The following is a 21,998-nucleotide window of genomic DNA, read 5'->3' as shown; positions in this document are numbered from 1 at the left end:
AACAATTTTCTTTATTGTTTCAGCCTTAGATGACGTAGCAGTATAACCTCGGACTCGTGAGCGCGGCGGTCAGAACGCCTCGCTGCGCGTAACCAGTTCGATTCCTCGGCAAATTTCAGTGGACGACCACTTGATATACTACATGTATCAGAGATCCTGGGCTTATCGCAAAATTATCCGTAAAGATAATTTCAAGTATTGCGTAATAAAACATTTTATGTTTTGCAATCAAATTGTGAAACGGACTTGAATAAAAGTAGACACTGCAACTAATAACGATGGGAAAAGTTTCTGGGAAGAGAAAGTTTGGAAGAAGGAAAAAAAAACATCTGGTCTGTGGATCAATAAATGAACCTGAATGAGCGAGCACAGCTGAGCTAACTCCGCAGAGCTAAACACAAAAAGGACTTTAGAATACTAAACTCTAACCTTCGAAGCATCCTAAGAAATGATAACAGTTTGTTTGAACACCAGTGTTGTCATCCCAGTGGTCACAGAAGCAGATATTTTTACTCTTTATAAACAGATTGACAGTGTGGGTCTAAGCTTTTAATGAAGGTAAATAATATGTATAGATAAATAAAATTCAAGAAATTGAATGACTCTATACTAATATTACAAAAGTGAGTCTTTTGACCTATCTGTCATGGCAAAGCCAAATTTTATGAATTTTGGCGAAAATATAATTAGCTACCGCGAGAGAAAATGTGGACAATAGCTATATATATAAAAATTTAACTATAGTTTTGTCTCTTAAAGAAATAAAAATTAAACTTTTATAGTATTGGGTAGTGAGTGTCAGAATCGATTTTCAACAACAGTTTTGTATTTGTTAATCAGGGAAATATATTTTTTGAATTAATGAAATATTAAAAGGCCTTAAACTATGCCTTCATTTGTAGCTGAATTAAGATTAGAATCATGTTGATGTAAAAGTGTAGCTAGTACCTTTCTATTGCGACCTTTTGTACAATTTTACTTATTAAAAGAAACTATTACACAGTAAATACTCGCTAAACATTGTCTCAATTTTACAATTTAAAATGTTTATAAGCGATATCAATATAGAGCGAAAAGGGTTAATAAAAACAAGCTTTTAACTATATCTTTTTAATTGGTATAATGTTTAAAAATTTCATGACCTGGCTACACTTTTACAATTTGTCTAAAATAAAATTGTAAATAACAATAACTTCAAGATATCTTGATATGAAATATTACTTTAATGTTAAGGCAGTACATGACTTATTAGTGCCTTAACTTAAAATAGATTATTTGAATCGAAAAAAGACAATTCGAATGTTGTTGTTTACGAGTTGCCCTGTCCTCATCCCATACTAGACAGAGCCAATAGTCTTACCGTAATTTATTATATAAATAACATACATTCGATGTGGCGCCTTAACGTTGACCTTATCTTGCGTCCTCATTTAGACAAATCAGTGCGATGCGACGCGATGCGATATCATATATATATTAATGATGAAACTTGAAAGTATATATAGGTTAACCCGGGTTCAAACATAAGATGCCGCGATCGAAGATGCGTCCAACAGCTAGTAAACTATATAACAAAGTTAATATATATTCATGCATTTGATATTTTCGCGTCGCGTCGCATCGCTTCGCACCGCTTCGTCTCAATGAGGAACCCATTAAGTTATTAATCGATAACGAACAGTAAGTATCGTTGATTTTGTACGTTGTGTAGATTTGTAGATTTATTTCATTATTTTAGTGCATTGTCACAAATGACGATAAATTTTTAGAAATAAATTTCTTTTCAAATTTGATTCTTTTTAATATTCATATGCTTTTTTCTTCATTTTCACTTTTACAATAATCTTAATTGATATCATATATAAATATATTTGAAAAAACAAAATTTCTAGGAACTATATTTTTTATATTTCTACCCCCATATTATTTATTATGTTTTAATTTGCTTCTGTTTACTTGTGAGCAGCAGAGTCGCCGGCGGAGAGGCGAGGTGACGCGACGACATCCACCGCTTCTTAACTGAAGGGCGGGAAACCGTATTAGATCGACAACTATAGAAGCAGAAAGAGATGGCTTTTGCCCAGCAGTGGGACACAAAATATGCTTATAAAAAATTGCTTTTGTAGCCACCATGTGGTACCGAAAGAGAGGAAGACCATGGACTACGTATGGACGATAGAGCGACGATCTGAGGTGTTCAATTTATGCTCTGTATAGATAAGTATGGAAGGCGATTGGGAAGACCTTTGTCCAGCAGTGGGGCAATAGAGGTGTTTAATAAATTCCTATGGAGATGGCGGCACTTAAAATCGCGCGGATGTGAATTAGTATTTATTGAACGCTACGACTATTTTGTCTTCGTAGCCGCCTACGAAATCGTAGCTGTCTACAAATTCGTAGCTGTCTACGAATCCGAAGCTATCGTAATGTTTTAAAATGCTTCAGTAATGCCATATTTTATTAATAGCATAATTTCGGGAACATTTTGAATCAACTATATTACAATTTATCGTATTTAAATAGTGAGTTCGGTACGTACGAAAAGTTTTGAAAATCCGTTAATAAAAACAAAATAGAATTTAGATTCGCAATTTCTTTAAATTATAAAAGCAGTCGATTTTTTTTTACCATTTCAACAGACTACGGCGCAATAGAAAGTTACGACTTTTCCGTCATCGTGTTCAACAAAGATTTTTGCTAAATTCTAACTCTATTAACCAACATACAAGTACAGTGAAAAAATAAATTACAAACCCAGAACCCCCAGAACCGACGACAAGTACGATAATGCCCACCCCTCCTAACAATGGATTAATAACTGGCCGATTAGCGGAGGGCGTTCCAGAGAGGACCACGTGCAGCCTCCGCCCTCACAGGATCGGTATATAACTGTGACAACCCTCAGTGAGAGGGTAGTTGTGTCTGCAACCTGTGTACGCGCAAGGTTGAAGATCTGTTGGTCTTTTTCTTAACAAGTTTTACAATATTTGAAGAAATTTGAGAAATAATAAGTGTAACTTTACCGTCTTAATTAAATAATCAAAATCGCCCAATAATTAGTTAAAATAAAGAGAATCTTGGCCATTGCAAAATTGTGCGTTACTACTAATAGCACTACAAATAGGTCTAAAAGAAAGGAAACAATAAGAAAAAAAGATATTTTATACCTTGGAAATTGGAATTACCGTAGCTCCAACTACGTTGCCATAAAAACTATTAAAGATCTTTGGACGTCTTCAACGAATGAAGCGTAAAAAATTGGCTATATCACCAAATCTGTGGGCCAACTAGTTGAGCAACATGTTGGGAGTCTTTGCTCGTCGGGCACTGCGTGCGGGCATGACGTCAAAGTACTTTTCAGCTGATGGGTTGACGGTGAAAAGCGAAGGAAATGAGATGGTAAGTGTTTTTTTAGTCAATTCAAAGGTTTATTGCAATTTATATATTTAGTAACTGCAGTTTTTTTTTTGTTCTTATTATTATTTACTGAGCAAAGACCTCCCTTCATTCTTTCGATCCAAATATCTGTGTTAATTTAATAAGAATAACAATTGGTATATAAATGAATGCAGGTCCCACAAAAACTGAAAATGTTCAACCTGTGTTGAACATTTTCAGTTTCAGTCACAAATCTTTTCGCTATCCGGTTCTGAAAAGCCATTTTCAGGTCTCGGCCTATTTGTTTCTCAGAAGTTATTTATTTTGAAACTTATCATGGTCCATTTAGGCCCCAACTATAAAGAACTACAAAATCATTCGCTGGAAAAGCAAGACCAAAATTGTACAAAATTTTTATTTTACCAATTGTAAATTTTAAAAAATACAAATAAGTTTACATTTGCAGGTTTACATAGACATAGATGAAACTGGCTCCTTGTCGCCACTACATGGCGACCCAGCCACCGTCGCTCGCTCAGCTCGCCTCGCACCCGACATCCAAGCTAGGAACGCTGAACTGGTGACCTCTGAAGAAGGTTTGAGGGTCAGGATACTCGGAGACCTGGCTGCTGGAGAGGAACTGATGATGTGGTTCGATGAGGGAATACTTGCTATTGTCGATATGCCGTTTTTGACACTCAAGAATATTAGAGGTGAGATTTGATACAAGTTTACTTTGTTAATTGATACATAGATTAGCGTAGAAAACGATGGATGAGACTAGCACGGGACCGAAGGAATTGGCGCGTAAAAATGTGGCCAACCTATGGCTAAAAAATATGGCCCATCAATTTTATAATACGAATCCTAAATTATCTTTCCTGTCATCTTATATTCAGTAAACTTTATTTTGATCACTCATTCACCCAATTTCTCTCAACAGGTAAGAAGGACTACGTATGCCACGACTGCGAGGTCCAGTTCGAGCGACCGAACCACCTCAAAGTGCATCTCTTTCTTCAATGCCGTGAGTTTTCACCGTCAGCATTCTGGAAACGATTCCACACGAAGATAACCTCTGCGTACATCCCCACCACCGATCGGATATCCGCGTTCCGACCTTACACCGACATAGTTTCAGTTAATTCGCCTATATCTGCGCCCGCGCATTTAGAAGCCCTTGCTGCTGAATGGGGCAAGTCAACAAACGGGCATCTTTGTTTGTACTGTGGGAAAATTTACTCAAGAAAATACGGGCTGAAAATACATATAAGAACTCATACTGGATACAAGCCGTTACGATGTCGATATTGTTTACGTGCATTTGGTGACCCTAGCAATTTGAATAAGCATGTAAGATTACATGCCAATGAGGGGGGAGCTAGTGGAGAACATGCGTGTCCAGTTTGTGGTAAAAGATTAGCAAGAAGAAGGGACCTATTGAGACATGTTCGGGCAAGACACGCGAATGTTTTGAGCGGTACAGCCACTTCGCCATGCGCGGTACCCTAATCTTCATGGGGATGACAATTCACCACAAGAAACTTCAGTTTATCCCTTTTTGTGCTAAATACAAATAAAACTTGCATAGAAATAAAAGCATAAATTTATAAATGACGTTAGTATATAATAATTTTATGGTGTAAACATGTGATATCGTAGGAAAGAACCTTACAGAGTAATTACTATTTCTATGATTGTAATAATAATAATCCTAATTAAAGGACAGCAATTACTGTGATAAAATTTATTAAGCCGTATAATTACCTAGTGAATGTGAAAGATCATATATTTAATTAACAACTGTAAGTAGAGATTATTTATTATAGATTCGTATTATGAATATTTATGGTATTTTGTATATTAAAAGAAAATAAACTACTGGGAATTAAAATTAAGTTTGTAAATACTCATACCTACCACTTCCGTATCTGTGGAACTAATGGCTAGCAGTAGTTGTCCTATTTAGCCACAGCCGTACCAGTAGTGCCTAGATCAGTCTTACACGTCTGCACAACAGACAACTAGGTACCAATATTCTCAAAATTTGTTGTTGTTTACAAAAAATAAAATGGTGCAAAAAATTTTACCGCGCACAAAATGTTTGAAAACTTTTCGCAACATCAGCGCCCCTAGCGGCCAATTCGCTCGTTTTCTCCCCATTGAATAGGGCCGATTGGAACGGAAATCGGTATCAAGGCAAACCGAACCCGGTAACCACCAAAATCGGTGTAGTCAACTTTTGACATTATGTAAAGAAAATTATACAATACTTTCTAGTAATAAAGGGTTATCCTTTATCTAGTGTATTATAATAAATAGTGGCGCAAGTCTCTGCATACGCAGAAATTTAATGGCCTACATATGTACGTATGCCATTAAATTATTATATATTTATGAAACGAGCTAGAATTATCTATTTAAATAAAACAACCACTAGATTTTCCTTATTTATTAACTAAGCTGTTACTGCGCAGCGACCTTCGCGGCAATACGCTTGTCCCTCTCTTCCGCGATGGTGAGCCGGACTCCCTTGCCTCTGGGCAACGAGATGTAGGCCTTGGTGCCCTTGCCGATGATGAAGACGTTGTTGAGGCGCGTCGCGAACGTGTGCCCCGTGGAGTCCCGCACGTGCACGATGTCGAACGAGCCCGGGTGTCGCTCGCGGGACACGATGGTCCCCACTCGCCCCAAATTCCTCCCGCCCGTGATCATGCACAGGTTTCCTGGAAGAGAAATGGTCATGTGAGAATGTTGTGGGCATCATGTCAATGATTATGATTGATTTATCCATCATTGACCATACTTTGGGGCTAACTAAATCTGTATATATGTTTTGAAGGTGAGGATATGTAATGGTCCTATGCTAGGGACCACACGCCTTCGAGCAGCTGTATCGAAGATTATCCATGTAACAACAACAAGCTGTATGGAAGTTGTTGATTGTGTACTTAGTCCAAATAGCACATGGGGTATTTTTTAAAGACAGGATATGGTACACCCCTAATTTAGGGCAGACAGCTAGTGTCGAGTAATAAGCAAAACTAACCTGATTCAAACTTGATAAAGTCCATAATCTTGGAGGTGGCGATGTCCAGCTGAACGGAGTCGTTGACCTTGATGAGCGGGTCGGGGTAGCGCAGCGTGCGGCCGTCGTGCGTCACCAGGAACGGCACATTCTTGGGGCCTGTCGCCACGCGCTTCACCTTACACAGCTTGTACTGCAAACGTGAAGACAAACATTTACATTTTCATTCTGGGGAAAGTTCTAAGTAAACTCATGGATGTAAAGTTGTGTGTAAAAGCTAATATTTTTAAAATAAATTAATCCATGCATAGATTGGAGATACATGACGATAATGCACAAAAAAACATTAATCTGAGAAACCCAATACCGAAAAATGTGAAACACTGGTATCCATATGAATACCTATTATATGAAAGATGTTTTCCAATATTCAGATAGAATAAAAACTTGATGTAGTTTTTATCCTCACTCCAGGGCCTCAGCCCTGGCATGCAGCTGGTACAAAACTGGTGACATACCTTGGCTTCTTCAGGTGTGATGCGGTGAATGGTGAATCTACCCTTAACATCATAGATAAGCCTGAACAATTCATTTGTCTTTTCAATGGACACAACATCTGAAAAACAATAGGACACAAAATTAAATAAACGAGAGAGAGAGAACAGAGATGTGCATTCGATTCCCACTTGAGTAGGAATGTTATTAACTCAATATTTAATCTCCTCTTTCTTCTTGACTTCAAATTATCAAGCAAAAATGCCAGCCTATTGAATGTTTACCATGAATGCCAAAATCCCACGAAATCACAAATTGATTTCTGTTTATTTACAGGTTGTTGAACTCATATCCCAAAATTTTTACAATTTGTATGTTATACATACAATAAATAAATACAACATATAAGAAACTTTATAATCTAACATTGCATTTTAACTCATATGATATAGACCGATTTCATGTTGCAACTAAGCCTACACCTGCTGCAAGACCAAATTAACAGTACTGACTAAACAATAACAAATACAGTTTTCACAAATTGACCATAAGCTTTAAACTCACCCATAAATCCAGCGGGGTACGTGGGGTCTGTCCTGACCTTTCCATCAACCTTGATTAGCCGTTGTTTCACAATCTTCAAGACCTCATTACCAGTTAACGCGTATTTCAAACGGTTACGCAGGAAAATCACCAGTGGCAAGCACTCCCGCAACTTGTGGGGACCGGTGGATGGCCGCGGTGCGTACACACCGCCAAGTTTGTCCAACATCCATGCTTTGGGCGCGTTTAAACGCTTCAAGTGCTTCTTTGGGCCGCGAGCCTATAACACGAAAGAGGTTAGCCGGAATTCCACTCATGATTGGCCCCAATATTTAACGTGTACCATAATATACATAAAGGACGGTGAATTTAACTTATTCCTTATGAAAGCAAGTCGAAAATTATGGAAACATCACAATTCTGGACGTTTAAACTTCAATTGACACAGTCTAAATAATACACAGAAAACCAAGAAATATTAATTGGGACGGAAACTTTACCACTTGTGATTACTATAAACTAATCAAATAATTCATAAGAAGTATTTATAACGAAGATTAGAATAGATTTTAAATTATTTCCCTGCAACTCACCATGTTGAACACAAAATTCTACACAAAAAGAGCTGTCAAAATTAACTTGCTGCCGCTGTCAGTTTCCAAATGTCAAAGTCAAAATAAGCTTTTATTTTTAAACGTCCGACAAATATGTATTCGGTCAAGTTATTCGACTCATCTTTGGTTATTAACTTTGGTATATCATTCTTGTAATCACTAAAACTTATGTGTTAAACCCATGGATTTAATAAGTACTTCGTACAACGTACAACCTACTAATTCCATATCAGTAGATTTTCATATAGCCTAATCCGGCTAATCTCATAGACAAAGTAGTAGATTGAGCGTCTGTCTGTCTCATGCATATCTTTCTCTCGTTTGATCGAAATGGAAGATATGACGGGGCATGGATTTAATAAGTATTTCGTGTACGGAGTACCTACTAATTCCATGTGACGGGGCGTGTAGACAAGATTATATATAACTTTCCCTGTCCACATTTTCAACTAGCTACATACCGCTGAGAAATTCTCTGTTCTCTGAAATTTTCTGTTTTAAGATTCCAGCCGTAATGTTTTTATATTCCCGCAGATATTCTCAAGAGAAATTCTCATCGGAAACACGGGAAAAGTCTTTAAGAAATTCCTTGAAAAAATCAAGAATATTTCGTAATCGTACATTTTAGAAAATTTCGAGAACGGCAAATCATCATGGGCCACAATGTTTTTATACCTGTGTCGTGGGCACATTGCTATTGGCAAATTGCAATGTTGCAAGTGGAGAGCAAAAGCACAATCTGCCAAATACGTCAGAAGTATCCAGTAAAAAAGTAAAAAAAAAAAAGTAAAATGTCAAAACAATCCTTTCTTGCAGCTTGTACCGCAGCGCGTTCGACGTTTTTAGGTTAGAAAACTTTGAAACGATCTAACTTTGATTGAAGATTGTAATTCAAACAAAATGTTCTCTATTTGCTATGCTTAAACAAACATGTGGTCAGATTCAGATGAAAGTTTTACATGGACCAACGTTTCTAATGCAAGCAGTATTAGTGATATCGAAAGCATGTGAGTCTGTGATGTTATCTGCTTCACTTTAGCAGATTTATGTTAATCAATGTGTATATTAGGGTGCAAACTCTTGTACACGGCGGCTTGTAAAGGCATTTTCAATTCCTTGAAAAAATTTCACAGTGTTTACAATACCTATAAAAAAATACATCAAATCTAACAAAAACTATTTTTTTCAGACAAGATTTTAAACACAAAATACAATTTATATAATATGTACATACATAAGATCAAAGACCTATTAATTCTAGAATAGTAGCTCTGCCCATGATATAGCCAAATCTCTAGTGGTACAAATCAATACACAGTATAAAACAAAGTCACTTCCCACTGTCTATAACTTACTTGTGTGAAGCCAAGACTGGCTACAAGTAAATTTTTATATTGTTAACACTTTTGTTTACTACTGATTTTTCCACAGTGAATACCCTACACGCTTTGTGAGACACATAATGCCACCGATGTCATAATAACTTTTTATTATATTTGTTTGTAAACTCTTTATTGCATGAAGAAAACATGTACAGAGAAAGTAGTTAAATAAAGAACGAGATGCACATAAAGGCGGACTTATCCCAGAAATGGTTCTTATGTTTGTAAATAAATGTAATACATTTCATAAGTAAAATAATTTGCTTAGTTCAGACAGTTTGTTTATATAGTAGACCATACATTTAAAATTTTGGTACTATTGATGAAAAATAAAAGTTCTTTTTTATTATCTTTTCAGGACACCTGTTAAACTTCAAAATGGACATATGGGTTCACCAAAAAAAAAGTTAAACAGTAACTCAGAAGCTATGGAGGAACTGACTGAGCCAGTTATAGGTAAAAAACGGAAACTAACAATGAGTACTGGATCAGGCTCTGACGAATACAACAGCCCTAAAAAGAAAGAGTGCTATGATAATAACAAAAAGATCAAAGAAAAAATTATTTTTGAAAATTCAAATGATACAGACTATTTGGACATTAAAGTGAAAAATGAAGAATTATCCACCTCGGAAACATCTTACAGTAAATCAAAGAAAAATAAACGAAAAAAACACGATGATTCTGAAGATTTTGATGACAAGTTTTTGAATTTACAAGTTAAACAAGAACAAAGTAATCAGTTGGAATCTGTAGTTAATGACTCAATGAAAAAGAAAAAGAATAAACAAGAAAAATTGGACAAGAAAAATGAGTCTGAAGATATTGATGAGCATTCTTTACCCACTGTAGTGAAAGATGAACCTGAGCTTTCTGATTCTACTCTTGTTAGAAAGAAGAAGAAAAAGAGTAAAAGTAGTATTACCTCAAATTTTGACAGTCATATAGAAACTGAAAGTAATAATGATGATTATTTTAATATTGTAGTAAAGAAAGAAGAAAATACATTTACAAAACCAAAATCTAAAAAGAAAAGACATAATTCAGATTATCTTACAAATACCAACCAAGCACAAGCTGATATGTCACTAAAATCGGATATAGAAAGTACACCAAAAAAGAAGAAAAATCGTAAAAGTGAAAGTTTCAATACAGAGTCTGGAAGTGAATCTGCACAAAAATCAAAGGAAAAGAAGAACAAACAACTTGCAGACAATGAAAGCATTTTAGTCAACAGTGAAAAGGATGTTGAACAACACACGACATCTCAGACTAGTCACTTAGTAAATAATAGATTCAATGACAAACAACAAACACCAATCAAATCACACAATAGGAAAATTAATTTTTGTTCTGATACTACACTTGATGATGATAGACATGTAGAAAAAAAGACAGGCAGAAGAACAAGTAGTAACTCTATTTCAGTAGAAAGTATTCCTGCAGAGAAAGTTAATGTTCCAAACTCAGCAAATAAATCTTCTCAATTGAATACAAATACCATATCAAGGTATACAGTCCGTGACGACAGTAGTTCTGATAATGAAGGTTCAATTGAAATTAAGCAAGCTCATGTTGAAAGGGAACCTAACAAAAATAGTCAAAGAAAGACAATCAGCAGAGGTGATAGTATTTCAGATCCGAGTAGCTCTGCTGAGGATAACGATAATTTCACAGAACCTAAATCTAGTACTACCAGTAACAGTAATGATGATAGCTGTAATGTAAACAATTCTAATGTGAATGAAAAAAAAACTTTTAAACCTATTGCTACGTCTCCTAATAAACTTAGCCAAAATACTCCAAGAACATTCAGCAAAAATTATGATAGTTCAGATGAATCCAACTCTGACCATGATAAGTCTGCAAAATACATTAAATCTCCTCAAGTTAGAAAGCAATCAAAAGGTGAAATATCTAGAAGAACAGTTAGCAGTGACAGCAGTTCAGATGATGATGAAAAAGTTGCAGTTAAAAGTAAATCTATGTCTAAATCACCAAAAAAAATTAACAGTATTTCGAGAGACGTCAGTAAAAGCGATGATAGCTCTGATGATGATACACGCAATAACAAACCTGTTCAATCTAAAAAGGCAACAAATAGGAGAATCACAGATAGAATTAGATTTGAACTAGATGACTCTGATGCCACAGATCGTGATAAAGTTGATTTATCATCTTCTAAATTAAAACATTTTCAAGAAACAAATAGTAATTTAAGTCCAATTGTTAATAAACCTAGAAATAACTCCATCATTACCAGTGATGATGAAATATGGATTCTCAAATGTCCTCGAGATATTAATGTGGGTACTTTAAAAGATGTTGAGTTTGTGTTGGATAAGAAATGTAAATTTAAGATTAATGGTGAAACTTACCATGGTACTGTTGCAAATGATATAGAAAAGATTGCAATAACATCCTATGCTGAGACAGGATTTGTAATAAAAAATTTACCACTGAATGGAGTTGTACACGTGAGAAAAAGGATTCCAAAATCACATGTTCAAGATGATAGTATGTTGATGCAGAGTCAAAATCAGTTTATTCCATTGCCAGAGACTAAATGTCGGCATCCATTTTTTGGAGCCGATTATAAAAAAGCAATTAAAGTGCCGAAAAGAATAGCTCAATATTTAAAAGCTGAACAGAATGAAGTACAATCACCAGAAGAAGAAATGAGAGAAAGAAAGAAAAATAAAAAGAGAATGAGAGAGTCGCTTAAAGAAGAGCCACAAGAGGAAGTAGTTACTGAAGAGGTGATTCCAGAGAAAATAAAGAAGGCTAAAAAACGGAAACATGATGATAGTGATGAAATTCCCGCCAAAAAGTCAAAGAAAAAGAAGCATGAATCAAGTGAAGTTTGGGACTCTGAGAAAGCTATAGAAGAAAATCTTTTTAATTATTAAATCATATTTTAATACTTAATTATGTACACAAACTACATATAAGATACAGTTTATTTTATTTCATAATAATAACTATACTGTTTCAAATGATTTTGTTTTATTATCTAAGTTTCTCAACTTTTTTCATGAATACTTACTTATTATAAAACAAAGTCCTCTGTCGCGTCTGTGTGTTTGTCTGTTCGCGATAAACTTAAATACTACTGCACGGATTTTTATGCGGTTTTCACCAATAGATAATGTGGTTCCTGCGGAAGGTTTAGGTGTATATCATAACCCGAGCGAAGCCAGGACGGGTCGCTAGTTTAATATAAACTAGGGGCTTGTTCTGGCTTTGCATCAAAATCTGTAGCATAGTTTAAAAAATATAATAATTACAGAGGGACAGCGGGAACCGACTTTTTTATACTATGTAGGGATAGTGATGATTTAGTTTGTACTAGCGACGTGGCCCAGCTTCGCTGAGATAAAAACATACTAAATTATACTCCTAAACCTTCCTCAAGAATCACACTATTTTTTGGTGAAAACCGCATTTTAATCCGTGCCGTAGTTTATCACGAACAGACATACGCGGCAGGCGGCAAAGGACTTTGTTTTATAATATGTAATGATGTAGATGGGATTCATCATAATTTGTTTTGAACCCACCATATAAAGGGACGTGTAACACAAAACTTACAGTTTTACTATACGTACGTATACAAATAAGGGATTTTCAAAGAACATGATGGTCGACAGCCGACAGCTATAATAGAAACGTTCGACTTCTCTTACTAAAGAGCAGAAATCAGCGGCAGGCGATATGGTATTAGAACTTAAGCCATATACAGGGCTTCAGATAAACCAGTCATGAAATAATGGACCGTATGTTTAGTTTGTTAAAATTCAATAACGCCTTATAGCACAGACTATTTAGCCCTAAATAGACGACGCTAAAACCTATTACACGCATCAATAAAAAAAGTGGTGAAGGTCATTCAAAGGTGACAACTGTCAACTGTCAAGTTACAAATTAAAAATTATTTCTTCGATCATTTTGTAAACAATTAGTTTTAATATTTTATTACAAGTTACAACTCCATAAAAATTACCCGACGGATCCTAATTGATATCACTGGTAAGTTTCCAAGGCCTACCGGTCGTCGCATAGCGCTAAAACATGCTATTTTCATTCTAAATGACCGCGCGACATTGAAACTTTGATCTTCCACTTACGACTTATTTGGTAAGAAATTAAAAGTTTCTTAAATTAAACATTTTATTGTTTAATTGACTTACTAATTACATTTTTTATACTTATGCATATAAGTTGTAATAAGTTCTAATTTAATCCATTTAATAATAAATCAGTTGACAATGTATTGTTTTTCTGTATTTTTGGAATCTACCCGTAAAAAGTAACTACAAACATTTTCTGATAACATGGTCATTGCGTTTTATTTTTCTCAATAATTTTCTTTAGATAATTATCACTAGCAGTAAGACTACTTATATGTTATAAAAATAAGCCAAGTGTTCATTTCAGACAAATAACTTACCTGGTTCTTCAGCGTGGCTATAATGGACAGTTTGTCAGTGAAAAAAATTATTTCACCATCACAACTTTTAGAAAAACGTCCCTATGTTCTAAAGTAACATTGTGATGTAATTATCATTAATCCCAAATGCAAAGTAAGTTTTTGAGCTAACTGTACATGATTACAATCTGAGATAACAACTGCATTGAAATCGAATTTTCATTGGAGCATGTCCACCTCATTGCACACATTACATGTGATCATGACCATTAGTGTTTCTACACTAGTGTCAGGTGTTACTATTGGATCGGAATTAAAAAAAAAAGTGTATATAAATTAGTCATAATGAAGTGGAATATGAAAAGTACTATGTTGTGTTGTTTTGTGAAACCATGCCAGGTAGTATAGTTTTACACACAAACAAAACTTCTCACTTCTACTTTTTTTAGCAGTTTTTAGTCTTTCATTTTTATTAAGGTTCAACCAAATTGTTCCGGTAATCCTTGCTTTGCCCATGAAGTAGGACCAAAATAGTGATTATGTGTGGCCCACCATTTTTCACTTATATAGAATTTTGGTGAAAACCATCTTCTGACTTTCAATATCTGCAACATTTTCCTTTCAATTGAATTTTTTAATATCATTCTTGTATTTGCTTTAAATTCTTTAAGTATTCACCTCTATCCTCATAGTTGTATTGGAAGAGATTCTGTTGAATTAAAGTAACACCCATGACTTGCACTTGATTTTTATCCTGTAATTTAACTCAGATATGAAGCTTGTGATGAATTGCCATGCTTATCCATAAATGTGCACTGACTGGCCAGAATTATTTTTATGTCAAACCTTTACTTAGATTTTATAGAATATGTAAGTAGCAATTACATATAGTGTGTTTGGTAGATGGAATATATTGTTGTAGGTGGGATATATATAGGTTTGTTGATAATTAAGCAGGCACTGTGTCACTGTTGCCAAAAATATAGTTAATATAACTAGTACATTAATAGCGCGATTAATAGAAGCGGTGGTGGTGTAATGGTTAAGACTCATGTATAGTAGTTTTCATAGATCACCACTTGCTTCCGGTGAAGGAAAAGCATCGTGAGGAAACCTGCACACTTGTTGATTATTAACTTGTGTGTGAAATGGAGAAGGCAATGGCAAACCATTCCATTAATAATGCCAAGAAAGTTGTTACGTGTGTTTCATTCCATGTAATAACCACAACCCTCAGTCATGAGGAATACGACTATGAAGAAGACATTAATGGAATAATTCTAATTCCAATGTACAAATGTTCAGAAATAAGTATAATCCACCACTTTGTGTCTCATTTCTTTTTAATAACTTTACCTTATTATGCTTGCTAAGCAGCCCGGAACTCGCCTAGCGGTTTATCGCGTGACAATGATAACAGAAACTTGTGTATAGTAACACACCACTAATATACATACACATATATCATAACTAGAGTATTCTAATTATGTATAGAAGGTGCATCTGTTCTGTAACTGTCTGTCAGCGCTCTTCTGTTAAATGTGACAGAAGAGCGCTAACAGGTTAAGCAAAGTAATAGGTAATAAAATGCTTTGCTTAAGAGCTGGATATGGATATCCATCCAGTTGATATACTAATCCAGAAGATAAATGTCTAGAAAATTATATTAGAATTACTACATGTATAAACTGATATATACATTTAATCATGATAGATGGATATATTCAATTGGCTACGCCACAGGGATGCATGTGGCGTAGCCAATTGTATAAATCCACCACCTGTGGAAATTTACAAAATCAATACTCAATGTCAAATACTAGGTCAAACTCCGAAATCAATACAGCAGATGGTATGAAATCGAGTAACTATACTTCCAATTTATAATATTTAGGTTTATATTGCCTACAAATAGGTTTATATGACTACGAATATATATTACCTATACATATTTGGATATTTAGTACGTTGTAGATTTTAATTGCCTAGATGGAGATGACCGTCCTCTGGCACAAAGGGTTGAAACCCAATACCTCAGAACCTCAGTCACGGCTCGTTCCACGCGTGCCCCCCACGTTAATAAAAGACCTCGCGTTTCGCACGCTCGCGTATTCTTGTCGTGCTGTTCATGGGTTCTTTACGGTGGTTATACGATGTCTAAACTGATTCGCGAGAAGAGCGACTACGCGAGGAAGGTGCAAGAGAAAGCTGTCATGGAGAAGGTAGACCTCACATGTAGTTTCGTTGCATTTTTGGTGCAAATTCTCGTTGAGAAGATAGGAGAGTCGATCTGCAAGAAATTGGTAACTTGAGAGCGATTCGTTTTTTATTCGTAACTAGATGTTGCCCTGTGCTTCGCTTCCGTGGGAATTTTGAGATAAAATATAGCCTATAGCAATCTAGGATAATATACCTTTCTAATGGTGAAATAATTTTTGAAGTTTCGGAGTTTACCTGCCTCAAAAATACAAACGTTTACCTCTTTATAATAATAGTGTAGATGTTACCCGTTGTGCTATTGGTCGTTTCGACCTAAGGGGACTCGACGTTTAGTAATTTATTTATCCCAACTAATATTATTAATATATAGTGGGCAAAAAAGAGCTGAAATTATATTACATTTATAATATTCATCATCAACAGATGATGAATATTATAAATGTGCCCGATCTACTTTAAACGTTTAGGAGAATCGATGGGTAAATAGAGCGTAACAAATTCACTTTCTATATGGAAAAGCACTAGCTTAGAACCAGCTACACTAGTGTTATCCAAGTGGACATGATAACTACCTACAGCCATCCACGTTATTATTGTTACAGAGACAGATGGCTATAGATCGCGCCGGCGCAGAGTCGGGCGTGCCGCGGCCGCCGCGCACGCGCGTGATCACGCTCGAGCACGCCGCGCACAATGACTCCACGCTCTACAGGTGGGACACTAATAGATTGATTCACATGAAGGAAAACATCTCAAGGAAACCTGCGCCCTGGTTGACAGTATTGAGTTTACCTTGCTTTAACAAATTAACATGAAAAGTCGTGGCTATGTTATATTTTCAGGTTTGAAAAAGGCTGCTATTTACAGTTCTGCCCCGGGCCCAGCTTATTCGGCCGGAAAGTGTTCCTTTACACCAACTATGTTATGTCAGACAATCGTAAGTTTAACTTTTGTATTCATTACTAATAATTATCTATAAGTAACTAGCTCTTTAAACACTGCTTCGCCCGCATATATATAAAACTTTTGCGTTCTGAGTTACCGACTGACAGACACCGCGCAGCGGAAACTAGGGCATAGAAAGCTAAAATTTGGTGTGTAGGTTCCTAGGACAGTGTAGAGGAGCACTAGTGATGCAATGAAATTACTACGAGAAACGAATTCTTACATAACGAAGTTGTGGACAAAAGCTAGTAGATGATGATTATTATTATTTTTTTAGACCTTTGGAAGACAGAAGGGGAGGGCTTTGCCCAGCAGTGGGACACAAAAGTACAGTAGATTATAAATTTTAAAAACTGTAAACAGAAGAAGACAACAACAGCGAGCAGGCAGAGTTCGTCCGCAACCAGTACTACGGGCTGGAGTGGCGCCGCGCGGCGGCTGGCGCGGACGCCGGCGCCGCCAGCCTCGGCGCCGGCGTCCTCGTCGACGACACCGACCTCTACTGCGAGCTCAAGCTGGCCCGGGCTGGCTCCTTCCATTATTACTTTGTCTATGACAACGCGTGAGTGTTTATTTGTCTATGTCCTTACATATTATAAAACTCCAACTCTTTTGCATTGTCCAGCTGCGCTACTTGACTGTTTTTCATTTAATTATTGTATCTTAAACTTTTAACTCGCCGTTTTGTCCGCGGGAAATATACTTTTCCCCAGAATGAGTCGTATGTTCGTCTCCGTACTCTGGATTACATGTATGTAGAATTTCAATATCGTAGTGTGAAGAGGTAACACAATAAAATAAACTAACTTTCGCATTTATCCTATTAGAGCCATGCCCATTGCTAAATCGCGCTCCGTCGTTTTGATGTGTGTCGAAATACAACGCGAAAATTGTATGGGCCATGCCTCATTGCACAGTCGTGCTTTGTTGCGAGGACACACTACGTTGTGGCTTCGTTGTGCTATGTTGTTTTATCTGACATGCAACGTACGTTCCCGCGTTGCTGTTCGTTGATTTGTCGACGAATCAACGTGATGACGTCTCACCGCAACCGTGCAATAGGACACGGCTCCATGGTGTTTCGACAGGTTGTTTTTCTATAGGTTTTAGTGTCAAACACTATAGAAAACAACACGACGGACCTACAACGTTGTGCTTTGATATTATGCTTTTTTTGTTATTTTATATTTGTATGCTATCACAGGCTGAATGATTGGAACTTTATTTGCAATTCACAACTCATTGAATGCAAATAAATACATTCTTAGTTTCGTCGTAACCGAGCACGGTTCTCAGTTGGGAGACGATTAATCGTTGTTGGTCGTGGACAGTGAGTCCCCGATCGGTCCGCAAGGCTCGGGCTGGTTCCAAGTGCCGCCGACGCTGCGGACGGGCGCGGCGGACGCGGAGCTGCCGCTGGACGCGCTGCTGTGCCACACGGTGCTGGCGAAGGCGCTGGGGCCGCTGCCGCGCTGGGAGCGCGTGCTGCGCGTCAGCAAAGAGGCCGGCTACAACATGATACACTTCACGCCGGTGCAGGTCGGTCGGGGCTGTTCTTGGATTCACTTTTATGAAAGACTTGCTTTTGACCGCGGCTTCGCCCGCATTCGTTTTCTGGAATGATAGGTTTCCTTCTCTATGCTTCAAACTACATGTGTGCAATATCTCAAGAAGATTGGTTGAGTAGATTATACTTGAAGAGGTACTTCAAATATCAATATTAGTGTAGATTGCCAACTAAATTTCATAATTAATATTCTTTATTGATCTTGTAAATGATATTTTTCTGATTGGCCCGGGTCTTTGATGTTTATCTATATATATGTATTTGTTATAATATATAGTATCGTTGAGTTAGTATCCCATAACACAAGTCTCGAACTTACTTTGGGGCTAGCTCAATCTGTGTGATTTGTCCTAATATATTTATTTTATGTTTATTGAACAGGAGCTGGGTGCGTCAAACTCGAGCTACAGCATCGCGAACCAGCTCCGTTTGAACCCCAAGTTCGACAGCGACGGCCGCGAGGCCACCTTCGCCGACGTCGAGAACCTGGTCTCCAAGATGAGGAACGAGTGGAAGGTAATATTTCCAAAAATTAAAAAATATTCTTCTCTCACAACTAGGTAAGTTGTGAGAGAAGAATATAATATTTTTTTAATTTGTTGAATTTGAATTTGACGAAGAGAACCTTTCGACGCATGTATACTATTGTTTCTGTCAAAAGGGTTTGAAGATTTGTGGCATACCTACTGCCGCCATTTTGATTTTTTTTCAAAATCGCGGCCAGCCATGAAACGTATATAAATCGATAGCTGACATTAATACCAACAAAAAATATTAAAACAATGACCCTCGTAAAGTGTTAGGTTTCTGAGATAATAACCGTCAAAGTTGATCACGTGACATCCATAATTATAAGCAAGGGTATGTGTTCTGATGAATCAAGATATTAAAAAAATAACTTTTAGAACAAATATGTATGTTGCATTGTATCTGGATATATTTTTCAACTTAATTACATATTTTGTGACATTTGACATTATAGGGTAAATAAAAGTAATAGGTACCTCTGTAAAACCATTTACTACATAACATAAGATAGGAATAATCATAAAATTAAAAATTCTCTTTACATTTATATTGTGGCATAGTTTTATGGTTACCTACTACAATTTCTCTTTGCGAAAATATATAAAATATATAAACCTGGATTTCTTTTTACATTGGCACAAAAGGGAAAATTAAAAGTACAGTTTAGGAACAGTATTTTTATTGCCCGATAAACATTTTAAGGCATCATGCTTTTAGTATACACAATTTAAACACTTTTGAGACTACAAATACAAAAATCACATTCATAACATCAATACAAATACTAAATAACGAATAACTCGCACAGAGAGGCGTTTACTCCCGCATAGAAAGAACACAGGTAGCAAACTGAGTGCAGCGGTCGGGGGTATAAAGGTGGCACGGGCGCACCTCCCTCCACCACACTCCCCCCCCCCCCCTTCCGTCTCGCTTGCACATTAGAATAATACAATATATAATCTATTTTCTTGTTATATATAACACCTAAAACAATACCTAATGAACAGTACGTCACCATTGACTTTTTTGTCGTAGTATGAAATATTCTTATTAAGTACATAGTAGCCGCAACATGTAGAAATATCATGAGGCATAGTTATCTATGTTTTATTATTAATATTATCTATACCTATTAGAATATTTTGTGTATGTTTACATATTGTTATACCAAATAGATGGGATTAAAGTCGCTATTAAAAAAAAATCACGTGATCAACTTTGACGGTTATTTTCTCGGAAACCTGACACTTTATGAAGGTCATTGAATTAATATTTTTTGTTGGCATTAATGTCAGCTATCGATTTATAAAAGTTTCATGGCTGGCCGCGATTTTGAAAAAAAATCAAAATGGCGGCAGTAGGTATGCCACGCTCCATGGTAAAATCTTCAAACCTAATTTCATTAAAATTTTCATGTCCAGACTAAATATAGGAATGGATTCAGTGTATCTAATTCAATATTTAATATTATGTATTGATTCGTGTTAAAGTGATACATAACTGCACACTAGCGCTACCATCACATTTTTTATCAATTTCTTGTATTTATTGGCGGGAATTAAAAAAAAATGCCTGCTAAAATTTTGGTGGCTATCGTTTTCGATTTTGTAGACTGTGACTACATTGTGTAATGGAAAACTATAATACTTCGCAATAAATTCCTTTATAGCGTAGAAAGAAACAAAATATAAAATTGTGTTGTTGAGTTGTTAGCGTGCAGTTATGCAAGATCGAGTTTATATTAACTACCGTCACCATTTTTTTTTTACACGTAGATGTTGTCAATATGCGACATAGTGCTGAACCACACCGCCAACGAAGCCCCGTGGCTGGCGAGGCACCCCGAGGCGAGCTACAACTGCGGCAACAGCGCGCACCTGCGGCCGGCGGCGCTGCTGGACGCGGCGCTGGCGGCGCTGGGCGCGGCGGCCGCGCGCGGCGACCTCGTGCCGCGCGGCGTGCCCAGTCGCGTCTCGCACCACGACCATATAGAGGTACATTCAACCATAAACAATATTCGTTTCGCTAAAACTTTTGAACGGCTGAAACATACTAAGAACGCTCGGAATAAAATTATATATATGGCACAAATAAAAAAAAAACGAAAATCGGTTCATCCGTTTGAGAGCTACGATGACACATACAGATACACTGATAGACACGTTAAACTTATAACACATCTCTTTTTGCGTCGGGAGTTAAAAATATACAAGTACGCTTTTTATCGTTTTACAAAGCTCAGTCTTCTGTTTCTAGTTTAACTCGCAAATCTCGTGTAATATTACTCATTCTAGATATCCGGTAGACCGGTAAACGTATTCAAATCTTGTTCTGTAATTATCGTATTCGTTCTCGACCTAACATCACACAGTGTGGTTGTGTTATTTAGTAATTTTAGATTTCCGTAAGCGAGTGGTGCAATCATCATATCGAGTGTGTTATTACTAACAGTAGTGTCACTTAAGTCGCCTAAAAGCATCTGCCATCTAATGGCAGGTGGTCGCATACACACTAGGGAACGAAACTGTCAACCAGTATGCAGGTTTCCTCACGATGTTTTCCTTCATCGGAAGCAAGTGATGGTCGATGAAAACTACTATATATGAGTCAGATTGGTATACGAACTCATATGGGACGAGTAGGATACGAACGTGAGACCTTACGATCCACAGTCGGGCGTCTTAACCATTACAGTAAAAGTGATATTTCCGTTGTGTCAGGCGATCCGACATCTGCTGGAGACGCAGCTGGTGCCCGAGGCCCGACTGCACGAGATGTACATATGCAACACGCAGGACATCGTGCATGAGTTCTACTACATGGCGAAAAACAAGTTAATATATTAAGTTTTTACCTTCACACTATTGCA

General features: G+C 36.6%; 5 protein-coding genes across 10 annotated transcripts in view; 4 read left to right on the top strand and 1 right to left on the bottom strand.

Moving 5' to 3' along the window:
* The window catches only part of Rsph3 (Radial spoke head protein 3), a 30,343-nt gene extending 28,538 nt beyond the window's left edge, over positions 1-1,805 (top strand). For both annotated transcript variants that reach the window (XM_053747006.2, XM_053747005.1), the window contains exon 9: positions 24-1,805. In XM_053747006.2, coding sequence (XP_053602981.1) covers positions 24-46 — 23 coding nt within the window. In that variant the 3' untranslated portion in view covers positions 47-1,805. The remainder of the gene's footprint in view (positions 1-23) is intronic.
* A 1,495-nt stretch (positions 1,806-3,300) lies between these two features.
* On the top strand, positions 3,301-5,335 carry Prdm13 (PR/SET domain 13). Its single transcript, XM_053746953.1, has 3 exons — positions 3,301-3,399; positions 3,845-4,091; positions 4,322-5,335. Exons 1-3 carry the CDS (start codon positions 3,301-3,303, stop codon positions 4,888-4,890), a joined length of 915 nt encoding a protein of 304 aa, XP_053602928.1. The 3' UTR covers positions 4,891-5,335.
* A 480-nt stretch (positions 5,336-5,815) lies between these two features.
* Positions 5,816-8,160, bottom strand: RpS4 (Ribosomal protein S4). The gene is made up of 5 exons (XM_053746898.2): positions 8,038-8,160; positions 7,466-7,724; positions 6,925-7,022; positions 6,428-6,599; positions 5,816-6,104 (listed from the first exon to the last, which is right to left on the bottom strand). Exons 1-5 carry the CDS (start codon positions 8,038-8,040, stop codon positions 5,845-5,847), a joined length of 792 nt encoding a protein of 263 aa, XP_053602873.1. The 5' UTR covers positions 8,041-8,160; the 3' UTR covers positions 5,816-5,844.
* Positions 8,161-8,785: 625 nt separating this feature from the next.
* Positions 8,786-12,436, top strand: LOC128670822 (putative uncharacterized protein DDB_G0282133). Of its 2 annotated transcripts, none has more exons than XM_053746815.2 (2): positions 8,786-8,904; positions 9,799-12,436. In XM_053746815.2, exon 2 carries the CDS (start codon positions 9,827-9,829, stop codon positions 12,347-12,349), a length of 2,523 nt encoding a protein of 840 aa, XP_053602790.1. In that variant the 5' UTR covers positions 8,786-8,904; positions 9,799-9,826; the 3' UTR covers positions 12,350-12,436. The 2 variants fall into 2 exon arrangements, with proteins under 2 accessions (XP_053602790.1, XP_053602789.1); XM_053746814.2 differs by having other exon boundaries at positions 8,867-9,065.
* Positions 12,437-13,317: 881 nt separating this feature from the next.
* Positions 13,318-21,998, top strand: part of LOC128671056 (uncharacterized protein) — a 35,682-nt gene continuing 27,001 nt past the window's right edge. Inside the window, exons 1-9 of one of the 4 annotated variants that reach the window (XM_053747178.2) lie at positions 13,325-13,469; positions 13,878-14,023; positions 16,692-16,801; positions 16,932-17,026; positions 17,398-17,596; positions 18,366-18,573; positions 18,983-19,117; positions 20,905-21,123; positions 21,850-21,962. In XM_053747178.2, the coding sequence (XP_053603153.1) occupies positions 16,698-16,801; positions 16,932-17,026; positions 17,398-17,596; positions 18,366-18,573; positions 18,983-19,117; positions 20,905-21,123; positions 21,850-21,962 (1,073 nt within the window). In that variant the 5' untranslated portion in view covers positions 13,325-13,469; positions 13,878-14,023; positions 16,692-16,697. Of the gene's footprint in view, positions 13,470-13,877; positions 14,024-14,143; positions 14,269-15,961; positions 16,092-16,691; positions 16,802-16,931; positions 17,027-17,397; positions 17,597-18,365; positions 18,574-18,982; positions 19,118-20,904; positions 21,124-21,849; positions 21,963-21,998 lie in introns of those variants that run through there. The other 3 variants (XM_053747177.2, XM_053747176.2, XM_053747175.2) reach the window with 3 other exon arrangements.

Source organism: Plodia interpunctella, chromosome 6 (genome assembly GCF_027563975.2).
Source record: "Plodia interpunctella isolate USDA-ARS_2022_Savannah chromosome 6, ilPloInte3.2, whole genome shotgun sequence".
NCBI classification, from domain to species: Eukaryota; Metazoa; Arthropoda; class Insecta; order Lepidoptera; family Pyralidae; genus Plodia; species Plodia interpunctella.
Note: the sequence above shows the minus strand (reverse complement) of the source record. Positions and strands in the feature narration are given on the sequence as shown.